The 17,026-nt window shown below is 38.1% G+C and overlaps 1 protein-coding gene across 3 annotated transcripts in view; it reads left to right on the top strand.

The window, feature by feature from the left end:
• The window catches only part of LOC133558353 (zinc finger protein 385C-like), a 79,706-nt gene that overhangs the window by 23,986 nt on the left and 38,694 nt on the right, over window positions 1-17,026 (top strand). For 2 of the 3 annotated variants that reach the window (XM_061909664.1, XM_061909666.1), the window contains exon 3: window positions 7,932-8,207. In XM_061909664.1, the coding sequence (XP_061765648.1) occupies window positions 7,932-8,207 (276 nt within the window). Of the gene's footprint in view, window positions 1-7,931; window positions 8,208-15,910; window positions 16,250-17,026 lie in introns of those variants that run through there. The other variant, XM_061909667.1, reaches the window with a different exon arrangement.

Here is a 17,026-nt window from a genome sequence, read left to right as displayed (position 1 = left end):
AATAATAGCATGAAATATTCTAGCACCTTCATAACGTTTATTTTACTAAAGTGTCACTCAAATATTATATAGCTTTATCGGGTCCGGCTACATTGATCCATTATGAAACCAACCTGAGATATTTCTGTTCGTTTATTGCCTTAAAAAAATCACCTCGTTAACAACATATTAAAAACACTTGAGAGTGGAGGCGGCGGCGGCGATGACCAAGAAGAACGCAGAGTTGGAATATAATAACGACAATTTATGTACATATTTATAGACATATTTATATAATATTTACATATTTATATAATATGTAACTACAAGCTCCATTCACAGACAGAGTCCCATTGCTTTTATGAGCTGTCGAGCAAGTCAAAAGCCGGAAAAAAATATATATATATTTAATTTTTTAAATTTTTATTTTATTTTATTTGTGGCAGCCGTAATTCTTTTGTGGCGGGCCGCCACAAATAAATGAATGTGTGGGAAACTCTGAGTTATTGCAGCCCTAATATGTGTGTGTGTGTGTGTGTGTGTGTGTGTGTGTGTGATATATATAGTGATTCTGAGTTAATGCTGCAGCTGATCCATTAAACATTATAATTATTGTATAGTTTATTTAGTTTTTTAGCATCAAATGGTACAAGTCGGTGAAAACCTTTTTACTGTTAAAATTCTTTATTTTTATTAATTTCAGGCAAATTGTTGCACTTTAAATCTTTTCTGTTAGAGACTAAAACGATGTTAATAAAGTTGCATTTTGTTGTAAGTTGAGCTATATTTCTTTCTTTTTTATGTTTTGTTTTCTTTAATGTTAAAAGGCTGTATATAATGTTATGCGGAGGTGTACTTATAACCATTTTATAGACAAATGATAATATTTATAGAGAATGGGGGCGGGGCGGGAAATGTGTTCTTCTTCCTGGGGGCTGGTGGATAATAGAAAATAATTGAGAAGCACTGCATTAGGGTCACGGGTAAGCTGGAGCCTACCCTATCATACTTTAGGCAAGGAATAGGGTATATTTTACATCAATAGCACCTTTCACAGATAACAATATTTTTTGGGGGTGAGAATTTCTAATATTCTCATAATTGATTTCTTTTCAGGGATATACTCATGTGTAAGTAATGCCGCATATCAGTCTGATACTAGCAAAAAAAAAAGGCGTATGATTATATCGGCTTCCATCTATAATCTCTGATATAAGCGCTTTGATAGAAGCAGACCTGCAGCTTGTTTACTTGTGCAAAGCTACACAGCGAGTTGACATCTAAATATTCTCCAATAACCACACAAGGTTGTATGTTAGTGAAGTCATTTACAAAAGGTATACGTGGTATGCTAAAGGCTATTTGGAGCTAGAAGCTACACAACAAATAGGCACACAATAGCACACAAGCTAGACAAACTTAATAAATATCCCTAATTGAACAATTTGCTGTTTAAAATACAACATTTGTCAAGTATCAATTGAATATAGTTGCATATTACTTACACATGCAAAGTGTCGAAGGCAGAAGCGTATTAGAAAGTATCCAGTAACAAACGTGTTTGCATCATTTAACGTACTGCACAATGAGCTTAACCTAATGATCAAGCCAACTTGATCAAGTTTTATTCTAACATACATTTATTTATTTTATTTTCCTACTGATATCATGTCAAATTAATATGATTATTGACCAATATACAAGGCTCTAATGTTGGGATCGTATCAGAAGTGAAAACATTTTATTATTTTTCTTTGTTATAGTGTGTCCCAAATAATATTGTAACTGGCTTTTGTAGGTTTCAATAAATGCATCTGAGGCCAAGTGTTTATGTTCACCAAAGCTACTGTAACTCAAGCAAGCCACAATAAAACTCTCCCATTTCTTGGCCTTTTGTGCACAAATTACAGTATGATTGAGCCGCCATTAGTGGTTTGAAGGGGGTTTGAAACTCACAAAAAGCCACATGGTTGCTTAGCGACAACTTTAATTATAGTCCACCTGTCATTCTGCATTAATCTAGACTTTCAGTTTTCTTTCTGCCTGTCGGGTTTGTAACGACGGGTGTATTTTGGTGAAATGAGCCCAGTGTATGCATGGGTTTATTGTGTTCTTTGTAGCTTCAGCGAGAATTGTGTTAATAGCAGAATAGCAAACATTCAAAGCAACCCCCATTATGTTTCTTCTGTCTGGTCACGGCATGGTTCAGTGCTCTGTCTCTGATGTGGGCATGATTTCAACTGCACGAGGGCTGACAGGTCACACTCACTGTGGGAGACATAAATCAGCCTTTATGACCTCTGCTTTATGTGATTGGCTTTAGTTTGGTATTTAGGGAGCTTCCGAAATGCAAAATGAAGATGTTGCCTTGTAGGAAAATAGCCCCTGAGAATCTTAAACAACGTCAATACAGCATGCAATTTTATTGCGGCATGTGTTGTTACTTTTATGTCAGTTGTATCTATTGGTTTGTTTTTTAATACATGAAAACAGTAACACAGTCTACTGCTATTATTTATATGAGAACACCCATGTTAGCGCAAAAATACATTTGTTGTTTCATGATGGTTACTGTGTGTGTGTCCCTGTGAAAAAGCCACAATAACAATAAAAAAAATGGTTTCAGGTAGTGACCTGTACAGTACCGGTACATCTAATTGTGCATTTAGTTGAGATTTGCCATGTCATTAAAGACTGCTATTTCAGGTATCAAGTCTGCTTAAATGTTTTTTCCTACATTTAAAACACTTCCCTGTGGTCTACAAAGCATGTAATGATAGTTCTTTGGTGAAGAATTTCCAAAGATTATGTTTTACATACCTATTTTCAAACCATTTTTTGTTTCTCTTTCAAAATGGTTAATTTTTAGAGGCAGAGTTGTTGGATGAGGGCAGCCCAGTGAAACAGGGGTTTGTAATGGTGCCTCACAATAAGAAGGTCCTGGGTTCGATTGCCGAGCTTGGGGGTTTGCATGTTCTCCCTATGACTGCGTGGGTTCCCTCCGGGTACGCCGGCTTCCTCCCACATCCAAACACATGCACCTGGGAATAGGTTGATTGGCAACACTGCATTGCCCGTAGTGTGTGAATGTGAGTTTGAATGTTGTCTGTCTATCTGTGTTGGCCCTGCGATGAGGTGTATCCAGGGTGTATCCCGCCTACCACCCAAATGCAGCTGGGATAGGCTCCAGCAGCCCCGCGACTGCATTTTATTGTGCACTATGAACACCGGTGACCGCCACAAGCCATCTGTTTGGAGTGGACCAAGCGTCTTTTCGCATCGTTCTCGCAATTTCCGGGTCCAAAACGGCTGTCAAAAGTGTACCAACTTGTCGGAGTACGTCCTCAGCCTTCCAGTTGAGAGGCATGATTTATGATCTATAATAAACTTCCAGGAAGTGAGGAACCCCCTCGCGAGTCGATCATTTCAAAATTGTACACAAGCTTGTTATCACAGCGCCGCTATAAATAGTTTGTCTGCGTTAGCACTTACAATAATAATAATATCACTGATACTTGGTTAATTTTCAAGTCAAAAAAGTCTTTGTGCATTCATGCACAACGTTATAAGTTTGGTGGCCAAAATGAGAAAAAGAAGTGGCATAAATCACGTCCTTGAAAGTCGGAGAAAGTTATACATGTAAACAAACCACAGTTAGTTCAAGGACTGCCAAAATTAGTTGGACAAAACGTCGCTCGCCAAATACTCGAATCAGTGAAGCATGTTTAATATAAACAGTGTGCTTTATAGCAATTAGGGAAGTTTGTGTCATGTTTGTCCTCCTACAGAAACCAAATTAAAACAAAAATTTTTTTTCCCCTCATCATTTCCATTTTTCATATATTTTTGAAAAAGCTCCAGAGAGCCACTAGGACGGCGCTAAAGAGCCGCATGCGGCTCCAGAGCCACGGGTTGCGACCCCTGGTTTAGAAAAAGTAAGAAGAAAGGCAAGATTGTTTTAAAATATCTTCGCAAAGCCTCCACACTTTAATTTTACACTTTTTTGGACCTATGCATATCCCAAATCCCCGACAGCAGGTTACAAAAATTTAAAAAAGTAGTTTTTCTTGATAGGGCCCCTTTAAATGTTACGTAACAGGTGCAAAACACCTGCTTGACCCGATAAGGACTAATAGATAATTTATTTTAGTCATTTATGCTGTTAACTGTTGTCTCAATTGCGCTCCTTATAGTAATCTTTGTCATGTATGGTGATGTATAAAACGAATAAAAACAGGATGAAAAGCCCTGTAGGAAACACAAAATTAATAGTCATTCTCCATCAGTGCCAGCTTACAGTTTGTTTTCCAGAGAAAGGATGATGATAGCATGGATTAGTGTACCTGAGTGACAGACGTGTTTGTTACCGCCCATTTTTCTGCAGTCTTCTTTTGGTTGGGGTCACCGCCCAAAATCCAGTCCTGCCTTGGGAAGGTAATGGATTGCAATGCCCTTGACGACATCTTTAATGCCAAGATGGAAAGTTTTTGATGTTTCCTTTTAACTTTAATCCTAAATGATGGGCAGCAAATATTGATCAAAATGGAACAGTGAACTTTTCTTGCAACTCAACACACAAGGGATTTACGACCGCATTATAAATTGTTCAAATTTCCACAAAATCTCGGTTTCTAGTCTTAATGTTTTTGGGGACCCAGTGTTTGAGAATTCCATCTTTAAAGGGATCATATTATGATTGTTGTTCTACATTTAAACAATTTCCCTTGTAATGGTGGTTCTTGGGTCAAAATGTTGCATAGATTATGTTTTACAGACCATCTTCAAACAACTTTCTGACCGTCTCTTCAGGTTGCGCCACTTTGTGGGTGGTCTTATTTACGCGCCTACACTTTCATTGCGTCTTTTCCCCGTCAGCCATGTTGTAGCTTTGAGCGCTTCCGTAGGGAGTTTACTGAGATATAAGTTGGAACTATAAGTACATTGTATTAGAAATGGCAACAGCGGAGGTTGCATGTCCATGTCTGCATGGGCCAGTCTGCCCCACAACAGGATAGAGGAAAAAAAATAAACTTATTGACTGCAGCATCGGACTACAACTCTTTAGTGCCACCCTAGTGGCTCCCTCGAGCTTTTTCAAAAATGTATGAAAATGGAAAAAGATGAGAAAAAATATATAATTTTTGTTTTAATATGGTTTCTGTAGGAGGACAAACATGACAAAAACATTCCTAATTGTTAGAAATCCCACTGTTTACATTAAACATGCTTCACTGATGAGAGTATTTGGCGCGCGTCATTTTGTCCTCATTTCGGAAGTCTTTGAACGCACCTTAGTTTGTTTCCTTGATCCTGCCACAGAAAGACGTGTTTTATGTCACTCCTTCTTTGTCTCTATTTGTCCATCCAAAGTCTTATGCTGTGCGTGAATCCACAAAGGTGAGCTTTGTTGATGTTATTGACTTGTGTGGAGTGCTCATCAGACATATTTGGTCACTGCATGACTGCAAGGTAATCAATGGTAACATGTTTTTAATGCTAGCTGTAAGTACATAATACATTATTATGCCACATAGTTTAGGTATATTTGAGGTCAATTTATTTGTAGTTTCCGTTTCCTTCAACTTGAACACACATCTTTACCTTTGGCCATTCTAAGCCAGTAATTTCCAGGTGTTATCACACCCTCTGAAAAGCCTCCATTTTAGTAATCTTTTCCATCCATCCATCCATTTCCTACCGCTTGTCCCTTTCGGGGTCGCGGGGGGCCATAGTGACACATAGTCATTTTGATAGTAGTCTAATATAGCTAATATAGACACTTGCATCATGTGTTGCCTTAATTTTTACACTTATATAAGGCTTTACATTTTTTGCGTCTCCAGACAGATTTTTTTTTTTGTATTTTTGGCCCAATATGGCTCTCTCAACATTTTGGGTTGCCGACCCCTGGCTTGGGCGATGAGGCCTAAACATAAAATTACAAGTTTTTTCACAAAAAAATTGATTTATAATTTTTTCCGATTTTTTTTTTAAACATACTTTTAAACGAAACCAATGAATACATATGACAGAGATACTTCAAAACAAGTTATTTTTGTATTTCATAATGTTTTTCTTTTCAGACCAGATTATAAATGAGACTATTTATGGAATAATATTCAAAGAACTGAGGTAAGAGCTATACTTCTGTCTTGAATAAAATTATTCTGTAAACAATCATTTTGAATTGCACATTGCATCCAAATAAATAATAATTTCCAACATTGAGACTAATAAAGTGCAAACTTAAAACTTCTGTCTTGACAAAAAATACTTCTGGAAATAAAAATGTAGTTGTATACATTGTATGCAAATAAGTAATCAAGTAAAACACCAAGAGGAATCTAGTTTCAGTAAGTGGATGTGATGTGCAGAGAGACTGCTTTAGTGATCGTTCTCAACCATGCTTCTTTCTCATCAAATGGTGTCATTATACATACCATGGTATAAATGATTCCACCACAGTAAGCCGGTTTTCAAAGTTAAAGTACCAATGATTGTCACACACGCACTATGTGTGGCGAAATTTGTCCTCTGCATTTGACCCATCCTCTTATTCACCCCCTGGGAGGTGAGGGGAGCAGTGGGCAGCAGCAGTCCCGTGCCCGGGAATCCTTTGTGGTGATTTAACCCCCAATTCCAACCCTTGATGCTGAGTGCCAAGCAGGGAAGTAATGGGTCCCACTTTTATAGTCTTTGGTGTGACTCGGCCGGGGTTTGAAGTCCCAACCTACCGATCTCAGGGCGGACACTCTATCCACTAGGCCACTGAGATGGGGTAGCTGGAGTTTCTTTGTTGTTACGGTCTTGTTTTCCTCGTAAGGGGTTGCATTTCCTGCACTTGACTGGAGGCTGTCAGATGCATGCTGGAATAAGTTTGTTGTGCTGCTGCCAAACGTTGCAGCGTGCACTCATTTGTCCCACGCCTGTTACCGCAATACCAAACTACCGACAACACTTTTCTTATCTTTTGAACAAACTTTTCACTCTCAAGGGGAGCAGAAGCTACTGGGGGAAAAAAGTACGCCAGACCAAGAAGAGAAAAACAAATATTTTTTAAATCATTTGCAACAAAAAACTAAAATGTATCGATATATCACCCAGGCCCTCTTTATGGTGTTTTTATCCACGCGTGTGCCAAGTTAACCAAAGTAAGTCAAACCCCGAATGAACACTTGCTTGCACTGAACGACTCGCCATTACACCGTCATCTTCTTTGTGCATGTCGCCGCTGCCTGATGGCGGCATAGAGCATTACTCAAATTAATCCTGGTGACGGATTGCTTGCTTTGAAGTCGGCGCCTCTGCTCGGAGGCAGATAAATTCCAACGAAACAGATTTCCATTCCGCTTTCATCTCTCCTGCAGCCAAATTAAAGAATCTGCAAACAGATTTTTTTTTTGTTTTTTTTGGCCAGAATGATGGGGATGTTTCAAGTGAAGCATAGGGGGAGAAAAATCAAATACACAGGGGCTATTATATCGCATGAACAGTGCTAAAAGAAATAATTGTTGCACTTGGGGCTTACATTCAATGCTGAGTTCTTGCTGCAGCTTGAAGTGGCCATTATGGACATTGGCAGCGTTTAACTCCTAGTGTACTGAATTCAATTGTCTTTTATTATGTGACAAAGAGAGGCTAAAACAAGATAGTTATCTGCAGATTGTATACCTTCCGGTGATATTGCTGTGAGCGTGGTACAGGCTATTTTTATTTTGCGCTTAATGTACATAATCTACTGGATTGTTATAGTGATGTATTAACCGATATATAAAAGCCAGTTTGGAAAAAACAATGGTTACTGTGTGAGGATTTTTCCTCATAGCTAGAAGTACTCCACTTAAGCTCCTGTGGAGTCATGTTGCCCCCCTGTGGAGCCTTCAGTGACATACCTCACAAGCACGGCAACTGCACATGATTTCATTCATGATGTTTCTTTATCATTGCCCTAGATACGAAGTGTCCCACGACGTCTGACTGTCCGGAAATTTCTGACTGCCTGGAGATTAGCCTTCCTCCCAAGAGTCAGAAGGAAGAGGACGACGACAAGAGGAAGGTGACACCAGCACACAGGGCCAAGCGGGAGCGGCGTCAAGGCAGCGGCGCCAGTGCCACCGTGTGCCAGGTGTGCAACATTCAACTCAACTCTGGCACCCAGGCTCAGATACACTACAAGGGCAAGACGCACCAGAGGAGGCTGCGCAGGCTGGCAAAGGTTCTTGGTTCAGGTACACACATGACCCCTTTCAGTTGTATCATCTCTCTCTCTCTTTCACTTACACCAGGGGTCGACAACCCAAAATGCTAAAAGACCGATAACGGACCAAATATACTAAAAAAATTCCGTCTGGAGCCACAAAAAATTAAAAGCCTTTTATAAGTGTTATAATGAAGGCAACATATGATCTAAGTGTTTATATTAGCTATATCAGCCTATTATCAAAGGCTGACGCAAATATTCGTTGTTAGGATTGCTGTATTTTAATTTTTATTCTACACATTTTTGCAACATTAGAAATCATTAGTAAAACGGAGGCTTCCCACAGGATGAGATAACTTCTCGAAATTACTGGCTCAGAATGGCCAAAGGTATAGATGTGTGTGTCCAAGTAAAAGGAAACGGCAGGCTGTCTTCTTCTAACGGATTTATTACAATCTTTGCGAGCTTGGTAACGTTTGCCTTGGTCCTGAACACAATGGCACACAAACAACTATCAGAAATGCTGCCGATATTACAGACAGATACTGTATGTCATGAGACATGCAAATGTAAATGAAATACACAGAGGACTTTAAGGAAATTAAATGAGTTCAAATATACCTACAAACAAGGCATGCAAGCTGGCCTAAATAGCATGTTAGCATCAATTAGCCTGCGGTCGTGCACTGACCAAATATGCCTGAATAACACTCCAACAAGTCAATAACATCAACAAAGCTCACCTTTGTGCATTCACACACAGAATAAAAAGTTTGGTGGACAAAATGAGACAAAGCAGAAGTGGCATAAAACACGTCTTTCTGTGGCAGCATCGGAGAAAGTTATACATGTAAACAAACTACGATGAGTTCAAGGATTGCTAAAATTAGGACAAAATGCCAATTATTTTCATCAGTGAAGTATGTTTAATATAAACAGTTGGATTTATAACAATTAGGAAGGTTTGTGTCATGTTTGTTCTTCTACAGAAAATATATTTATAAAATATTTTTTTTTTTCTTCATCTTTTTCCATTTTCACACATCTCTGAAAGAGGTCTAGGGAGCCACTTGGGCGGCGCTTAAGAGCCGCATGCCGGCTCTGGAGCCACAGGTTGTTGACCCCCAACTTACACCAACAGACCCACTAATTAGACTCAGCCAGTGGTGCAAACATTCGGACAACTCCAACACCAAACTGTAATTACCAGGTTGTAAATGTTTACATAATGCGGCTAACATGCAGCCAATCAATGCAATTAATTGATGTGTTATCCGTATCCGACCGGTAGGAACCCTCGGGGAAGACTGTGGGTCTCACCCTATTCCGCCAAGCCAAGACATCTGAGGGAGGAAACGCGATAATTTTGGCCCTTGTATTTAATAACATTACTGATAACTTATTTGAATAAAAATACTTATGACAACTACTGTTAAAACATGAACTCTTATCTACATAATGAACTTTTATTTACATAAAACAACCCCGAGAGGGACAAGCGGTAGAAATGGATGGATGAATGGAAATGTTCTTGGCTTCAACACCAAAACGAGTGATGGTGTGTGCCAGGCGCCGATACGTGGTGCGTATAGGGAAAGGCAAGGTGAAGTTAAAGAGACAACTCTTATTACAACTTCGAATCGCTGCATGGACACAACTTTTACACAACAAAGGTGCCGTAAAAGTTACGTATTTACAGACAAATCTGATTACAGACAGACACACACGTTTTACTCACATACAACTCTTAGACACAAAGATTGCTTTGCATATACACACCTCCTAATACGGAGAAACGACTCCTTAACGGCAGGAACCTAGCAAAAATCAAGTGTAAAAAGACGGCCAATCAAGAAAATATAGACAGAAAGGTTGTTTTTTTTACCCATAAACAAATCATAATACGGACAGACAACTTAAAACACGCACCCGCGGCTCTGATGACACGCACACACATTGAAGGTACAAACACACAAATTCACAGACACATGAATTAAATTACAGATGCACAGACTGAGATACACATTTGCAAATAATTTCGCTTCAATACTAATTCCATAATAAACATATATTTTTTAATGCTGTTTTAAGTACTGGTTTGGTTTATTTTCATTATGCTAAACAATGTATTGAAATATATTACATAAAAATAAGCATTTTATTTAATGCTACTCCTTTTCTGAGCAATTGATAATACATTTATAGTGGTAAAAATCACTTAGATAGAAACAACAATTTTATTTATTATTATAGCTAAGTCTTTATATCGTCAAATGTTATTGCAGGCGTAAGATTTAAGAAATGAAATGGGTAATAGATTAGTTTTATTATCTTTATCTTCAAAGACATACTGTACAACATAATGCAACAGACAGTAAAGCTGCTCTAAATTGACTGATATAGACATTAACAATGTGTTTTCTCTTGTGCATTCAACGTCTATATTTAATATTCTCCAAGAGACGCTGGTCTGGTATGTATTTTGTGCACACCTGTTTTGACAAGAGACCATAAATCACTCTCACTCACTGCCATTACTCCGAAGAAAGAACCTGTAATGAGCAATGCCAGCCAATAAAATAGCACATCTAATGCTGATTTACGACGCTGTCTCTTTCTATAAGCTCAACACACGCATTACCCAGTCCGGTGTAGCACCGTGCATAAGATTAAATTAATGCTATGGCCACTGTTTAATGTCTTTCTCATTTCAACCTCTTTTTGTCATCATCACAACCTTATTGGCATTTTTCTGTCAGGTGCCTGTGCCTTTGTCCACGGTCACTTATACTTAAAGTTTGCCAATGAGCCCATACAGCTTTTGTGGGTTTGGGCCTTTTGTATGTGGGACATTGACCATGGAACAGTACAAATACAGACTATAGATGTTTTCTTTGTTCAGGAGTGTCCAAACTTTGTCCACTGAAGGCCACATACTAAATGTATAATAAAAAGGATACTGAGAACAAAGAAAAGAACATTTGACATGTGTTTAATTGTATTTTTGGACTGTGTATGTCAAACATCCAATAAACAAATGCTCAAAATTAAAAAAAAAGAAAATCCACTGAGGCCATTTGAAAATCTTTAATATTGTAATAGTCTAAAAAGCAAGGTAGAGTATGTTTAGGCTTGAGCCAATAACAAATTTTGCTCGAAGTTATATTGACCTATAATTTATCTGCGAAAAACATTGCCATTATTTTTTTTTAAACCAAATTACCACTCATGCAAAAATACAAATAATGCAAGCATACCCTTTCAATGCAATAAACGTGGATTTCTTGTATTTTTTAACATTGTCGTTGAAATATAAACTTTTAAATACTAAGTAAAAAATTTATAAAAATAAAATATACTCTTTCTGTAAGCAAAATATTGCACTTGGAAAAAAAAAATCACAACCAAAAGTAATAAACTAGGTTCTGTCACTGTTAAGTAGGGGGTGGGGGACCCTCAAAAATACACAACCAAAACAATGAATAAAATGGCTGAATAAAGTTATTCTAACCAAAATAATCATGGTTATCATTATTATTGTAGTATTGTTTAATTTGCTCAACAAGTACTTATAAACACTCTAAACTTTTTTTAACCATGTTTTTTTTTTCTTTAATACCTAAAATAAATAGCCACACAATATGCTTTCTTGGCAGATGAGACATCAAATATTGTTATGGTACCATAAAAGTCATATTTTTTTTGGGGGGTGTTTAAATATGTTTGTCTTCTTCCATTTTAATTTGTATATGTTGTAGAATGTTTTTTTTAATAATTGGGTAATTGTTTTTTCCACTTCCAGTTCATATGATATCACACAAGTTAACTTTCTGCTGAACGAAGTCCATGTCCGTCTGTTTAAACTCGACACTTTGGAGTTTATATTGAGAACTTTGTGCAAAAACAGCACATTCCTTATGTTTAATGTAAATTCTGTAGTGCATTAGTTTAGAACAGGTGTAGGAAACCTATGGCTCTAGAGTCAGATGTGGTTCTTTTGATGACTGCATCTGGCTCTCAGATAAATCTTAGCTCACATTGCTTAACACCATAAGTAATGATTAATTCCGCTGGTAATCACGAAGTTTAAAAAAAAGGTCAAAATATAAAACATTCTCATGCATTTTAATCCATCTATCCATTTTCTACCGCACCCGTTTAAGAAGTATTTTGTTTATTATTGGTTAGTTTCAGAATAAGAATGTTATTAAAGAGAATAAGAGACTTAATATACTCTAAAAATGTTGGTCTTACTTAAAAATGCACACATTTAGTTGTATTCAGTGATAAAACATTATATGGCTCTTACGGCAATACACTTTAAAATATTTGGTTTTCATGGCTCTCTCAGCCAAAAAGGTTCCCAACCCCTGGTTTGGACAGTAATGTGTTTTTACAAATTTAGATTGGGGAATGTTGTGTCTTAATGGTAAAAGACGTACATTTCTTTTTTTACATGTGAACATTTAAGCTAGCTAGAAAGCTAGACCTAGTCGGTCCATAATTTTATCAACGTGTAGTTATCAATTACTGTTTTGTGATCATTTTAATTAGATACTGTAATACTAACCGTCGGGTGTTTTACATCGGTTATCATTTTGGCCATTTATTTTTGGAGAGCAAACACCCACAGCTGCTGAACCTGAAGCAAAACAGTGACCGCTCTTGTAACCCGTAACAACGCATACACATGGCGATTATAAGGCTGGCAAACATACGACTTAATTTTTATTTATCGACCGGTCAATTAAATGATCGACTATCAGCCCAGGTCTAATTAAGTTTTGTAACTAACTGTTAATTGGACCCTCCCTTTTGCAGGGAAAAGTCCTCCCATATTATTTTATTCTAAGGCTGTCTAAATAAAGAGAGGTAACTAGAATTAAAAATTATGAATTTATTCTATACAAAGGAGTAAGTAGTAAATTTGACCAATCTAAGTCTGAGTACGAACTGATGAAGCCTACTCGGATGTAAGGCGAAACGTCTTCTAAGACAAATCAAACAGTCCAGTTGGGATCGAATGAATGCCCTGAGATGATGATGACCTGGATAAATGAGAACATTCATAGACAATGAATAAACAATAGCAATACCAAAGCTGGAGAGAGGTCAGAGCCATCTAAAGTCCATAGCCTTCTCTAAAATGGGCGCTCTCCTTATATGCTTTAGTCCATCTTGCTGCCACATCGCACCGCAGATCGAAACCGAAAGTTAACTTGGCGTATGTGTTGAGCACACACATTCTTGTCCACTTTCCATCCATCCATCCATTAAAGGGAAAAAGGGAATAATACGAGTGTGTTCATGTACTGTAGTTAAGGATTAGATTGAGATAATTGTTTCTCAAACCAAGGCCAAATCTAGTAACTTTTAAGTTGTTTCATTTTGCCCAAAAGAGCAAAATATTCCCTTCACATTATGTAAAGTTATGTAGCCGAAATTGTGTTTTTAAGCCTGGTTCTTATACTCACGAAGCAAATTAGTGGTGGCAAATGAATGATTCTAATCAACAGAGGCACGGGTGAAGCATTAGTGAAAGATGATTTTTATCCATTTAGACAAAGAACATACTCGAGGAAAAGTTATTGCAAATCTTGTAAACAGTAGAAAGGCAAATTAGCCAAAATCCTTTCAATAAATCCTTACAACTGTTCGGTCTGTATAGGACACAATTATTTCGGCAAGCTCCCCTCCCTCCATGTGTTCCTATTTTTTGGTCGAGACAGGAAAATGGGGACAAGCCAAGTCAATTAAGGTGACGATTACCATAATTGGGCCTGCGTCGCGATTAAACCACCCTAATAATACCCATTCCCTTCCTGCAGCTGAACTAACGTTGCCTTTATTCAGTGGCATAGAACTGTTAGCGTGAATGAAATGAGGTTTAATCAGGTTGTTCTCAGTGGGGTCCCCCCTATTTCAAAGGGGAATGGAACAGACCATCATTTCCATCTCCTTACAACTCTTGCTAATCTACACTAGCACATCGGTCTCCTTCAACCGAGGATTCGAAAGAAACGTTCCATTCTCTGCCTTTTAAATACCCGTTGAGTTTTGTCCTATTATGTATAGCCCAAAATTTACTCTAAATCAGTATCGTGCAAGTTTAGAGTGTGGTACCCATCTGCCTCAAACAATGCCTCAAAACTGCCTCAAGTGTGCCGATTTTTTTTTTTTGTAATATTAAAACATTGTATATTCACATTAGTTCTATAAAACTACATTGAAAAGGACAGAAAAAGGAGTAGAGAACAGACAACAGAAAAAATGTACTTCCTCGGGGGTCTGTACTAGCTCTATTGCTGTCATAATTTGTTTCCCGGGTCATGTTTTTTGATTTTGTATTATTTTTGTGTTGTCTTTTTCTGTTTTCGGCGCTCCTTCATTTGTTTACCGTGTGGTTGCTCGAAGCGCTAATTCAATTTCACCCGCAACCCGCAGTTGCAGGAAGGCTGTATTAACAGCAAAAAATAAAAGATATATCTAACACACCCCAGACACCCCTGACACCGGCACATCGAAGACCCAAGCCGCCGAAAATCTAGGAACGGTTTTAACACTGTGCAGCCACTGCCAGAAAAAATCACCATGAAAACCTACAGGAAAACACCTGAAAAACTCAATCAATCCCTTAGCCCACAATACAAGATTTAAAAGAAAAGCTTTTTGCATTTTCATATATTAGAAGCACTGGACTATAAGCCACATACAGTATGTATACTAGCATGTTGTGAAATTAAACATTTACATGGAAAGATTTTTTAAATGTTTATTTTTATACCTTAATTGTCTCCAAATGGTGCCTGTAACACTTCAAATCAGCAAAACAGCTGATTAAACAAAACGGAAAGGTCATTGATGTCTTTATTCATCATTTTCGAGATGAATAAGATATTCTCCTTTTTTATTATGGTTCAAGATGTTTATCAGGATTCTAACTGTGTAAACACTTCGAGTTTGCACAATTTCTCAAAGTGGATCATTTTAGAACATTGTTTCATTTCTTTGCTTAATCCATTCCATGATTTAGCCCTTAGCAAAGGAAAATCCATGAATTAGCCGCACCTTTGTATAACCTGCAGGGTTCAAAGCTTGGGGGGAAAAATAGCGGCTTATAGTCTGGGAAATACGGTACTTTTTTGTGTTTTTGCAAGTAGTAAAAATATACGAATCACATTAAAATGTGGGTCAAAAATTATGACTTTGCTGTGCATGATTGGTCTGTGATATATGAATCACATTTAAATGGGTGTAAAAAATTGACTTTGCTGTGCATGACTAAGTCTGTGATTTAAACGCGGAGATATAATCAATTCTAATAAATCCAAACCTCCTAATCTGCTGTATGGATCACAACAATGCCACATCTGTTGTGCGGATGACTCATGATGATATCGTGCCATTTTTCCTTTTTAGATAGATTCCCTCCGTTTGCTATCATCATTGCATTGTGGCAACAATAGTTGTGGCTTTGGAATTGTATAAGACTTATATATTATAGCCATTGTTTTTCAAGTTATTCCAGGGAGGAAAGACGTTATAGTTGAGTGTCCTCAGGGTAGCATGCAGGTGGGAACCCTGAATAGAAAAAAGGAAGAAGAAGAAGGAAGAGGAGGGGGTAGATGAAGGATGTTTTTGGTGTTAATAGCCAGTCTCTCGCTCTTTGTCTCTCTCTCTTTCTTCCTCCTTTCTCGCTCGCACTCTTACTTGCTCACGCACACAGAAGAATACACATTTGCTCTTCAGCCACACTCAGCATCCACTTTCCTTCGCACTCCGCCGTCTCGGTAAAAAAAAGGGCATCGGCACCAGCAGAGCATGACGCTTTTAATTGCGGCGCTTACGTCCCATTATTCACTTTGGAGCGCAGCCACAATGTGTCAGTGACAAGAGGACTGCCAGTTCACCTCCGGGAGTCTAAAGAGGAGCTTTGCCAGAGGAGGCGCGCTGTCGGGTTTTGTCGAAACTTCTCCCGGATGGGAGGTGAGCTGACAGGAGAAACCCAGAGTTGAACACGGAAGAGAGTGACAAGTGGAAGAATTCCAGAACACGTGGCGATGCTGTTAGGTAAGACTGATTAACTCCGGCGAACAGGAATGGAACAACTTATTGGTGGAAAACCGGTACAGTTACTCCAGCTTGAACTAATCCTGCACTTTCCTGTCTGTGTTTTATTCAAGCGCGGACTCGCTCTCCAGCCAGCCATCTGCCTATGCCTGTTTTGTTGTGTTAATTGACCCCCACTTACAGGGGGCAAGCGTGCCGCCATTCCCAGATGTGTGGAGTCACTTTAAAGAAAAGCATCCATGTCACGGTGCAGATTGCTGCCAATTAAGCCAATGCCTCCCTGAGGAAATAGACCCAGATTAGCTCTCATAATTGGAGCCTGTTAAAGATACGAGCAATGTGCATGGGGATTTTACTTGTTATTGTGTGTATTTTTCCAACTTAAGGAATGCAATACCTATTTTACTTTCACCTTTTGGTCCCTATTTGTTCATATGACTGTAAATGATAGTAGTGGCGCACGATGCTGGTTGGGCTTTTATGGACATGCCGGGATACAAGTGATACAGATATCCTCCTAGTTTTATAACCATTAGAGCATTAGAGCAAGCCCATTTTAGATCGGGGGTCACATGAAGACAAATCTACACCCAAGTGGGCCGTACTGGTAAAATCGCGGCACGATAACTTAAAAATAAAGACAACTTCAGATAATTTTCTTTGTTTACAAATAGAACAAGCACATATTGAAAATGTACAAATCATAATGTTTTTTTGTTTTTTACATTTACATGTTGCGGTTAATAGTATTCTACCTTTATTTGTCGTTATTTATAC

Source organism: Nerophis ophidion, linkage group LG08 (assembly GCF_033978795.1).
Source record: "Nerophis ophidion isolate RoL-2023_Sa linkage group LG08, RoL_Noph_v1.0, whole genome shotgun sequence".
NCBI lineage: Eukaryota > Metazoa > Chordata > Actinopteri > Syngnathiformes > Syngnathidae > Nerophis > Nerophis ophidion.
The sequence above is the reverse complement of the archived record's forward strand: the minus strand, read 5'-3'. Positions and strand labels throughout refer to the sequence as shown.